This window comes from Parasteatoda tepidariorum, chromosome 4 (assembly GCF_982258835.1).
Source record: "Parasteatoda tepidariorum strain Cologne lab strain chromosome 4, Ptep-v5.0, whole genome shotgun sequence".
Lineage (NCBI taxonomy): Eukaryota > Metazoa > Arthropoda > Arachnida > Araneae > Theridiidae > Parasteatoda > Parasteatoda tepidariorum.
This window is the reverse complement of record NC_141758.1, coordinates 1147123-1159443: the sequence shown is the minus strand read 5'-3', so window position 1 is coordinate 1159443 and position 12321 is coordinate 1147123. Positions and strand designations below refer to the sequence as shown.

Below are 12321 nucleotides of genomic sequence, written 5' to 3'. Positions count from 1 at the left end.
GTGATAATTGTTTAATTCCATAAAAATAGGCTCAAAGAGCAACATCCTAAACACACGTAACGTCCTAAAGACTGGAAATAAAAACGAAAACAGAAGGAGAATGAAAGAAAGTTAATAGTAGATAATATTAAGCGCTAAAGCTGCATTAAGTATGATCACTATAATAATAAATAAATAAATACAAGAAAACACTAAGAAAGTTAAGAAAAACAATAAGTATCATTTATTGCGCTTAAGTTGCAAGTAAACAGCACTCATTAGATAAGTTCAAAAAGAAGAAAAAAACAAAGAAAAATTATAGACATATGAAAAAAAGGGGGTGGGAAATAATAAGTAAAAGAAATAACAAACAACATTTTATTTAAAAAAAAAAAAAAAAAAAAAAAAAAAAAAAAAAAGTGAAATGTTAATTAAAAAACCGGAAAAAAAGCCGGAAAAAAAAGATATAATCTTTTCTTCAGCCCACACGATTATATCCGCAAAACAGAGTGCTTTCTGATATTGTATCAATAAAGCCAAAGCAAAATATATTAATACAATAGTGTGAGGAGCACTCAAAAAAAATTTTTTTTTTATAAAATAACTACATAAAAATAGATCATAAAAAGTAAATATAACATGTAAAAACAGATAATAAAATAAAACAAAAAGAAAAAATAAAAGAAAAAGAAAAAACATTAAAAAGGGGGGACTATAAAGCGAGTAGCAAAATCATAACAACTTACATGGACGGTTATTTTTCAAGAATGATTTAAAAATGTTTTCGCAGAAAGATTGCCAGATTACAAAATATGAAAACAAAAGATGAAAACAAAAGCTCAAATTGAGTGTAACAAAAGGGTTTTAAAGTGTCGTTCTTACTGCACTGCTGAAGTGATTTGTTATTCTGAGTTTTGATTTGTTAGTTACCAAGGATGGGCCCGAAATGGATGTGCACAAGGTAATATTACACTGGATAATTTTAAAAATTGATCATAAATAGTTTTAGAAGATAGATGTTTATTTAAGAAAAAATATAAAATAGAAAAGAGAAACATAAATTGCCTGCTTTGCAAATAATTTAAGCCGCAGATTTGCACGATATGGATTAGCACATAGAAAAATTATTTAAATTATCAAAGAAAAAATTTTAATAGATAATTTTTAACACGGATTTGCCCGAAATGGATTTGCACATGGAAAAATTAACAAAGAAAAATTATTAGCAAATAATTTTAACCACGGATTTGCCCGAAATGGATTTGCACATGGAAAATTGTATAAATTAATAAAGAAATTTTTAGCAAACAATTTATCCACGGATTTGTCCGAAATGGATTTGCACATGGAAAAACTGTATAGATTAACAAGGGAAATTATTTAGCAAAGGAATTTTTAGTAAATAATTCTAACCACGGATTTGCCCGAAATGGATTTGCACATGGAAAGATTAACAAGGAAAAAATTTTAATACATAATTTTAGCCACGGATTTGCCCGAAATGGATTTGCACATGGAAAAATTACATAAATTAACAAAGAAATTATTTAGTAAATAATTTTGGCAATGAATTTTGGCCTGAAATGGATTTGCACATGGGAAAATCATAAAAATTAACAAAAAAATGTTTAGAAAATATATTCACCAAAATATACGATTAATTCAATGATTTTATATAAAATTTTATTACATTAGTTGGGTATCCATTGTTTTTTATCAGATTTTGAAAGAGTTTATCGATTTGTATTTTGGATAAATAAATATTACTACATATTCTTTTAATTCTGTTCATTTCATTAAAAGTGGTATTTAAATAGATGCTCCTAGAAACATTAGAATTCCAAGTAACTAGTTTATTAATATTAAAATTAAAATCATTTCTTTTATCGTATAAATCAACAAAGCAGATATTTTCAACTTTCACAATACCCAAATCCAAAAAATTGAAATTAATATTATCATCATGATTACGAAGTAAGATTAATTCCTCAGGGTATATATCACTCAATAAAACAGTAAAATCTTGGAAATTAAAGATAATTAAGTCATCAATATATCTAAAAACAAATTTAATACTCAGAGTAAAATTTTTTTCATAATAATGCAAAAATAAGTTAGCTAAGAGAGAGGAATAATTAGATCCCTGTGGTATTCCATTAATTTGAAGAAAGATATCCCTTCCATTGTAAAGATAATTACTAAAAAGACAAAAATTAATCAGAATTTCCCAATAATCAAAATCGCAACAAAGGATATTTTTAAAATCATGGTAATAATTCAAAAGGACATCTTTTAGTTTAGAAAGGGGAATGCTATTGAAAAGATCCTGGAAATCAAAAGTCGCAATAGAATTAATTTTATTATGTTTAATGAAATCTAAAATCGGTTGATTATTAGTGATTATCCAAGAGAAACCCTCTTTAGTCATATAGTTAATAATCTTATTTAAGTAGTTAGAGAAAATGGTGCCAGGTTTAGTTAAATAAGTATTAGACCCACATGTGATAGTTCTAAATTTTACTGGAATTTTATGAAATTTAGGACTGATAATTAAGTAAGGATAATTTTTCCATGTGCAAATCCATTTCGGACAAATCCGTGGATAAATTGTTTGCTAAAAATTTCTTTATTAATTTATACAATTTTTTCCATGTGCAAATCCATTTTGGGCAAATCCGTGGCTAAAATTATCAACTAAATTTTTTTTTCTTTGTTAATTTTTCTATGTGCAAATCCATTTCGGGCAAATCCGTGTTAAAATTATCTATTAAAATTTTTTTCTTTGATAATTTAAATATTTTTTCTATGTGCTAATCCATATCGTGCTAATCCGCGGTTAAAATTATTTGCAAAACAGGCAATTTATGTTTCTCTTTTCTATTTTATGTGTTTTCTTAAATGAACATCTATCTTCTAAAACTATTTATGATCAATTTCTAAAATTATCCAGTATAATATTACCTTGCGCACATCCATTTCGGGCCCATCCTTGGTAACTAACAAATCAAAACTCAGAATAACAAATCACTTCAGCAGTGCAGTAAGAACGACACTTTAAAACCCTTTTGTTACACTCAATTTGAGCTTTTGTTTTCATCTTTTGTTTTCATATTTTGTAATCTGGCAATCTTTCTCCGAAAACATTTTTAAATCATTCTTGAAAAATAACCGTCCATGTAAGTTGTTATGATTTTGCTACTCGCTTTATAGTCCCCCCTTTTTAATGTTTTTTCTTTTTCTTTTATTTTTTCTTTTTCTTTTATTTTATTATCTGTTTTTACATGTTATATTTACTTTTTATGATCTATTTTTATGTAGTTATTTTATAAAAAAAAATTTTTTTTTTGAGTGCTTCTCAATATTTTGCTTTGGCTTTATTGATACAATATCAGAAAGCACTCTGTTTTGCGGATATAATCGTGGGGGCTGAAGAAAAGATTATATCTCTTTTTTTCCGTTTTTTTTCTGGTTTTTTAAATAAAATTTCATCCTTTTTTTTTTTTTTAAACTGTTGTTTGTTATTTTTTAACTTATTATTCCCCCCCCCTTTCTTTTTCATGTCTATAATTTTTCTTTGTTTTACTCCTCATTTTGAACTTATATATATGTATATATATATACATATATTATTTTTTCAAATTTTGCAGCGACCTAGGCCAATAGGCCCATACGCCAAATACAATGGATCATTAAAATAGGTCAACAGACCCTTATATAAATAAAGTACAAAAATTATATATATATATATATAAAATACAAAAATTATTAACCCTTATATAAATAAAATACAAAATTTGTATATATAAAAATACAAAAAATATTAACCCTGTGACAACCAGTAAAAACTGAGTGAGCTGTGAGCCAGAGCTGGTGGACCCCTCAATACAAGACAAAAAATCCAACAATTGCACCAAAAACAGCCTTAAATACAACTCATAAAACCACCAAAAGGTATATATATATATATATATATATATATATATATATATATATATATATATATATATATATATATATATATATATATATATATATATATATATATATATATATATATATATATATATATATATATATATATATATATATATATATATATATATATATATATATATATAATTATTTTTTTTTCGCAGGAGCTTTTTTTTTCTTTCCCTTTCTCCCTTACCTAAAAAACTCGAACTGAGGTGTAAAAGAAACTAGCCCCTACAACTCTTCATAAATTTATAATAACTTATGTAAATTTGGTTTTAGTTCAAAATTTTCATACAAATAACGTTAAAACAGCTTTAAGAAAATGTCAGATAATAAGTACAACGTTCAAATTTCAAAATCTTGGAGAATCATAAATAATTTATTAATCGATTCAAATTTTATTTTCAAAGGATTAAAAAGAAAACTCTGTTTTCTTGGACCAGAAAGCAGATCCCAAAATTCTCCTCGTGGTTGCTTAGTAACAGAGACCCACTATGTTTTGCCGTCTTGTCATTCATTCAGTTTCTTTATAGTTATTTTCAATTGTTTCACTTTCTATGGCGAGGTACCTGTAATTTGGCATTTTTTTAAACTTTCGCCATATACATAAATCTTTATTGCTACCCAATTTTTTCAAAACTGTGTCAACTATTTCTAGGATCAGGATTCCAAATATGTAAAAAATAAATATATGTTTATTCAGAGAAAGTACGGTTTTGTGTCCGATTTCGTAACTTAATTAATAGTTAGCACTAATTAATTAGATGAGGTCACCCGCTGGAAGCATTTAGATTAGCACTTAGTTCGTGAAAATCCGATCATTAGAACGAAAGTTATTCAGGGTATTTTCCCCCCATTTGTACATGGGGTGCATTTCGCCAATAAGATTCAGTTCGTTAATATTTTTTTAATGACCAGTTGTTATATTTTATCGCCTTATGTCCCGTGGGTCTGTTAATTTCGTACTATATTTTGGAGGTTGGATCTTTCGAAATAAATTATTACTTCTCTGCATTGATTGATTGTTTTTAAATGTCTTAAAGCAAATTTTAACGATGATTTTTTTCATCACTCATTGGATTTTGATTTTAAAAAAAGTTTTTGACAATACATCATTCCAAACTTGTCTTTAATATATAAAAGAAAAACCATGTTTGTTATTCGTTTCTTTTGTTTCAAATTTTACTTTTAAAAAAATTCATATTTCCGAAACGAAGTAAACGGAACAAAAAATTTCACTAATACCTAACCTCAACGTTTCCTAATAAATAAAATTACATCTTGACGGTTGAGGAGTGATATTTGGAATACCCTCAAGGAAAAATATGATCATTAAACAAAAGTTAGCCAAAGTGTAACTTCACACATTTTAGTGTTCACACATTTTAGAACCTCATGATCGATGAAACTTCTTTCAATGGAGTTTCAACCATCCGTTGGAATGGATCAATCAATGTGTTCAATAAAAAGTGATGGATCAATACAAGAAGTATTTCCTCTTCTTGCGGTAGATTAACTATTACTTCAATAAAACTATGAATGTTAACCTTTTTTCGCGCATAATTATTATAACTAATCTGAACATTTTTTTTTTCTAGAATATCTTCGCTGTTTTATTATAATATCGAACCGATTATTTTTTTTTCTTTATGGGCCGAAGACTATTTAAAATATTACAGAATTATTTCAATTCAAGAATATTTCAAAATTATTTAAATTTATAATTTTTCAAGAATTAAGTTATATCAATATTGTAATAAAAAAATTTGAAATTTCCTTTATTAAATTTTATTTCAAAATTGGAAACTATATATTTATTTGGAATATGTAGCTTTAAATCAATATGGATTGCTTTAAATAAAAATGGATTGAGTTTGATAATTTTTTTTTAATTTTTCTACTTTTTCTTTTTAAATTTTTCTAGGACTGTATAAACCTCTAATTTAAATACGAAATAAATAAAAGATCAGTAATGATGGCTCTTATTGCTGCAAGTCAATAAAGAATTTAAATAGAGCAACGAATTCTGTGCATTTCAAAGTATAATCCTAAATGAAGTCAATAAATTTACTCCCTCGAAATCATGTTGATTTCTTTAGAATTTCACGTGACATGTTAAAAATGTCGCTTCGGTTTTTGGGAGTTTCTGAGAATGGAATGAGAATGCAGAACTTACTTCATCCTGGGCCATGTGTTGCTCTTTTTTCTCTCTTTCGAACAAAGGGAGATTTCCAATGTATCATCCTTCGGATCTATCTCACACGCATCCATTCTAGTGGAGGCATCATTTTGGTATGAATGAACAAAAGAATGAGATATTTTTATTTAATTGTCCTTTTATTATCTCTTCATTTCCTTTCTGTGGTAAATCTTGTTTCGCTTTTAGAAGTCAACCTTCTGGAGGAACTGTATTGCTCGTTCTGAGAGATTTTATGACTCATCCAATTCTCCATTCAAATGTTAGTGAAACAGAATAATTCTGATCTATCACACAATTATCTCTCTCTGTGTTTTTTAAATAAAAGAAAAAATGAATAGATTAAAATGAAGAAACATGCAGACACTCTCTTTTAAAAAAATTATTTGACATTATCTTCCACTCCAGATTTGAATGATTTCATAAAAACAAAATGGCTCATTTGAATGAAGAAGAGATCGTCTACAACTCAAATATTTGCAAAAGACGAATGACGCAACGAGTGGGCAAAGGTAAAATCGTGACACAAAAACACAAGCCTTGAGAAGGGGAGAGGAGGAAAAATAGTTGTCCGAGTGTTTGTGGACAGTATTTTGCGCCCCAGGTTACCGGGGCGACAATTTGCGTTCGACGGCAGGCGTGGGGAGGGAAGTCATAACTCCCAGAGTGGTCGCACGTTTCAGGATGATATTTATTTTGTCCACCTAATCAATTCTGTAAATCGTTTCTGTTCCGTTGATATTGATTGAAATTAGGATGCCCTACAACGAAGTGATTTCTAAAAGCTATTTGACACAATCAATAACAAAAATCACTATTTTCTTTGTTATTTTTTTTCTCCTTTTTTATTTCTTATGATTTGAAACAGATCAGGAAAGTAAGAGAAATTTCAATCAAGTTATTTTTTCTATGAATGTACATTAAGAAAATACAAAGAATTATATTTTTATAGAGAATATTTAAACAATAAATACAGACTTGTGGAGGTCAGTGTCCAATGAGGATAAGCATCCTCACGGTTACACGCACAATTCTTGAATAAATCAAAAAGTAGCGCTAATATTTTAAAAATATTAAGCTTCAAAATTCCTTTCAGTTGCTTTCACGTCAAAAATAATATTTCAAATCCAAAGATCTCGCAACCGTTTATAACATCATCACGACAGCTGGAACATTTTTCCCTGCAGTTTTCCATATCCCGGACCAATACCCTAATTGCTTTAAAATCTGTATTAAGTGAGTCCAGCTATCTACTAGTTTGTGTTCAAATATTTTCTGAGCTGTTTTTAAACGACAAATGTGCCTAGCAATTCTTATTCTGCTTAACTTTATAAATTCTATTACCTCAATGTCCGTATTTATTCTTCTTCTGTGGAAATTATCTTCTTTAGCTCAGCCAAAAAGAGTTTGCAAAATCTTTCTTTCTTTCTTTCAGTATTAGCCTCAAACGTTTATATTTGCATTGTGAATAATTAAATGCGGTAGTAATAATGAAAACGTATTGAAATACATCTTATTTTCGTAATTTTGCTACCAATAAAGTTTTTTAAGGACCGCACAAACCTTAGGCATTAAAAAAAAGTGGAAAGAAATTCCTGTTTTATTGGGTCTACCACCCAGAAAATTAGGGACAATTGTGGGCAAAAATATTTTTATATTTTGCCAGAATTTATAAGCACCTTTTAATCATTATGCATTTATATATTAGTTTAACTTTTTTATACGTAGAAAATCTTTCTAAATTAAATTTAGAAAGTTAGGAAATAAAAAGAAAAGAGAAAAACTATATCTAGTTCATCAAATGTAAAAAAATCCGAATGATTTTGCAGCCATGATATTGCGGCATTTTTAAACTTGGGCGATAAATTCCTTTGTTTGAGAAAAGTGATTAAAAAGTGCTTGTGTTTTCCTGCAATAATAATAATAATAATAAAGATTCTGAAGTCGAATTCTTGACCATAGAGGGCGCCACTGGAAAACAAGAACAATCGCACCCTTCTTTACCTTAATGGCCAACAACGACAACAACTACAATAATTCCAAATGTTTGGATCATTTTAAAAAAACTTGCATTTTTGATGTTCCATGACTTTAAGTATCTTTAATTACTGAAATGAAATTCCAAATGACATTAATGTACTAATAGGTTTAATTCAAATTAATCTACTATTAGGGTTTTAGTAAAATTTAGATACACAGAAATTAATATTTCAAAAATAATTCCGTTGCAATAAATTGTTGTATCGCAGTCCTCTTTGTTTTTTATTTAACTGTAATTAAACCAGATGTTTATTAGAATGTAATTTTAATTTACCTCGCTGTGAAAATTTTAATATTTATTATGTATAGCACAGCTTATCCATCAATCTCAAAACTAATTTTGAATGAAAATCAAACAGTTTTATTTTGAACCAGTATTTTTTCACTATGTAACTGTTACCATGCTTGTATATAAATTATTTCTGTTGAGTTCCCATGACTCTTTATATATGTTACTGTGAATTGGTGGTTGTTGACTTCCACCAGGGACAATCACGTAGTACTGGATCAGCGGATAGACATTTCTCTTTCGGTTCGTTTAATTAAATCCTCTTAATGATGACCATGGATTTGATGGTATAACTAATTTATTTTATGAATCTGGGTTAAATAATTATTTACAAAAATATACATGAATTGTAGAATATAGTATTCCGGAGAGCTGCTGCTCCCTTCTCGTTCATGCTTTCTCTATCATAGTCCAGCTAATACTACGTTCAAGCTAATCCTAACTAAAAATCCGCTTTCTCACAAGAAAAAGTCCTTCGCTCCACCCCCAATGTAGGGGAACGACACTTCCTGCGTCCCTTAAAAAAATCGGTACGTTGTTCTGAACACTCTCAGGCAAAAGAGTTCGTGAATGTATGTTTCAGTATTTTTCCACAGAGCGCTCGCCTTCCAATGAGGTGAACCAGACTCGAATCCCAGCATCCAGGCATCACCTCCTACATTAGAAAGCCTCCACACGGTTTCTTATAAGTAGTCTGCTCAGATTATTTAAAAAGCGAACCACTTGTGCGCATGAACCCAATTTCTTTTTTAAAAGTACTTGAGAGTAATGTATCATATATATTTGAGAATTGAATCCGTAGTAGTTGACAAGTAAATAAAACAAACCTATTATATTCATAAATTAAACAAATTTTTAGACATATATTTTCTACCACTTTCTAATTTTTCATAGATTTTATATTAAATGGTTCTTTCACTAATTGGTTTACCTTCATAGTGATCTGATCGGACTACCAACAAAAAACCATGTGGAGTCTTTCAGTTATAGGAGGCGTTGGTCCAGGTCAATTCGAATTCCGCACCCGACTTGCATTGATCACATTGCTGCCGTAAAATATTCTCCTTGATAAACGAATCATGGTTAAGAGTCCCTTTGCCATCAGGCTAACCGTGGGTGGTTTTAGGCGTTTTTCTCTCTATGTCGCGCAAATGCGGGTTGGCTTCCACAAAAAGTCCTCCACGAAGGCAAATTCCTCCCAATACTTGATCCATGAATTCCCTTGTCTTCTGCATTGGGATCAAAACTGCAGGGCTACGGAATTGAACATATCAGTCGTAAACCCAAAATTGGGTCGTCTGCTCAACGACGGTTTCAAAATAAAATTAAATTGCAAGTCGGGAGCCGCAATGGCTCAGGGGATAGAGCATTGGCCTCCAATTTAGTGCCCCAGGTTCGAATCCTAGCGCTTTTTAGTGAATACGAATTTTGCATCCTTCTTGCACCGACCACATTGCTGACATAAAATATCCTCAGTGGTAGACGGATCATGGGCTAGAGTCCCCTTGTCATCAGGCTAACAGTTGAACATTGGTAGTCGCAAACTCTAAAATTGAGTCAGCTGTCTAACAACGGTTATCAAAAAAAGAGGGAAAAGAAATGCGCACAAATAGAACTAACATTATTGAGAAAAATTTGCAAATTGTTGAAATTTTTTGTAAAGCTAGGTGCTAGATTCCTTTAAAACTAGTTTCATATTAAAATATGAGTGTCATATTTACGGAAAAAACCTTTCGCTAGTTAGGAAAATTTTAAGATAATTTTTTAAATCATTTAATTTTTTCCAAAAGCACGCAAATTCCAGTGCATACATCGAAGTAACACTATAGAACGGACGCTTTGTGAAAAGCAGACTTCCCATAAACTAATTTAATATTAAAATATATGCTCAGAAAATACCCATAATAGGATTAGAAAAATACAGTGAATATAACAAACTAACAACAGAAAGGACACATTTTTTAAAATTATTTTGAAAAGTGGGATTCACTTAAAACTGCTTTCATATTTAAATAAGTTTGAGTCATATTTTCTGAAATATCCCAACACAATCTTGAAAGGATACTTCTAAATTAATTTTATTTTTTCCAAAACACTCATGTTCCAGCGAAGTAACCTTAAAACGGACACTTGGAAAAAATTTTGAAAAGTGTTATTTCTTTAAAATTGGTTTCATATTAAAATAGGGGTGTCATATTCTATGAAATTAACCATAATTTTAAAAAATTTTGCTACTCTTATGAGTAAAGCTAAAAAGATCTTTTTTATTATTATTAATTGAGCTATTCAATTTCAAAGTTAGAAATATTTACAAAAAGAATTGGTATTCCCTCTATTACATTTAAATAGTATTAGTTAATCTTGTAGAATTTATTATGTAAGTGCATGAGTATAGATCGCTCATTTTAAATTTATTTTATTGTTCTAAAGTTATTTTTATTTTCTTTTTTTAACCACTTAATTGAATTTAACAAAAATTATTATCCGTAAAATTATTGTAGCCACGTCTTGAAAATGTGTGACTCGTTGTTCATATTTCTAATTTGTTTTGGCGCAACTAAATTGTAAATCCTTCTTACGAAAGAATATCAATCCACTTAATGCCATTTTATTGACCCTCGGTGAACAGAAAAGATAAATAAGCGAGCCTAGATAGCAAAGCTCTCCGTAAACACCTGCGACAAATGAAATGGTTTTACTACCAGTTTTTTTCCCTTTGTTTTATCTTAAAGCCTGCTACGGAATAATTTCGGAAAATATTTTTTTCTAGGGGTTAAAAAAAGTTAAGTATTAATTATTCAATAAAATAAACTTAAAAGAATTTTAACCACCACACTACAAACAAATAAAACTAATAAATAGATAAAAATGTTTCATGAATTAAAGCTCTAATAAAAGTAGTAGTAGTTCATTTACGTTGCACTAGAGCTCCACAATGGGCCTCTAATAAAAGTAATTCAAAAATTATTATTAGCTTTAAAGATTTCTATTTTAGTTCACTACAAATGGATGCATTACATATCTAGGGTATATCCTCTTCGGTCCCAATAGATCTCCATGAGTATACATCACCCAATACAATTATTTTTAACTACAATTTTTAACATTACGATAAACGAAAGGATATATTTTTATCAGGTATAAATACTTTTAAGTATGTAACTACTTTTAAAGAATTTCTAAGCTGCGCAAATCAGGTCAGTAAATGTTTATTTATTTATTGGAATTACATACATTTGCAGGCTTGTGTGCTCAATTTAGGCTTATAAACCTTTATCAAATAGAAGGAGGGAAAAATATATCCCGCTACCTCCACGCATTGCACAGCGCTTGGCATGCGATGCGGCTCGGTCAGGGAGTCTGCCAGTAAATGTTAAGCAGACTTAACGCAATATTATTCTAAAATAATTAAAGGGATAATAAATTTTTTTCTTTAATTTTTTAAAAAAAAACTTTTGAGATTCTCATTTCGTATTAATGAAATAAAAATTACTTTGATAACTGTTCATATAAATTTTTGAAATTTCGTGAGCACCTGAAACCGCACTAAGCAAAAATTCAATGGATTTTCAAAAAATTTGAGCACTGGTCATTGGGCTGAAAGACTGAAAATACCAAGACGGAAAAAAGCAAAATCTGGTACTAAAGACATTTCATTCTACTATTTTTTTCGAGAGAAATTAAATTTCTGTTACTTCCGAGATTTTTTTTACAATTATAGCATATAGGGGAGAGTCGGGTAGCCCCGCCCACTTAAGGAGTATTGCTTATATTTCTGTATAATATTGAGTAATAATCAATACTTTTGTATGTTTCTATTGTTTCATCATCCAATTAAATA

The 12321-nt window shown here is 29.2% G+C and overlaps 1 protein-coding gene across 1 annotated transcript in view; it reads right to left on the bottom strand.

Annotated features, from left to right (window-relative positions):
* LOC107437036 (uncharacterized) overlaps positions 1-6686 on the bottom strand; it is a 364659-nt gene extending 357973 nt beyond the window's left edge. The window contains exon 1 of the mRNA XM_071181567.2: positions 6131-6686. Coding sequence (XP_071037668.2) covers positions 6131-6225 — 95 coding nt within the window. The 5' untranslated portion in view covers positions 6226-6686. The remainder of the gene's footprint in view (positions 1-6130) is intronic.
* Between the last annotated feature and the right edge of the window lie 5635 nt (positions 6687-12321).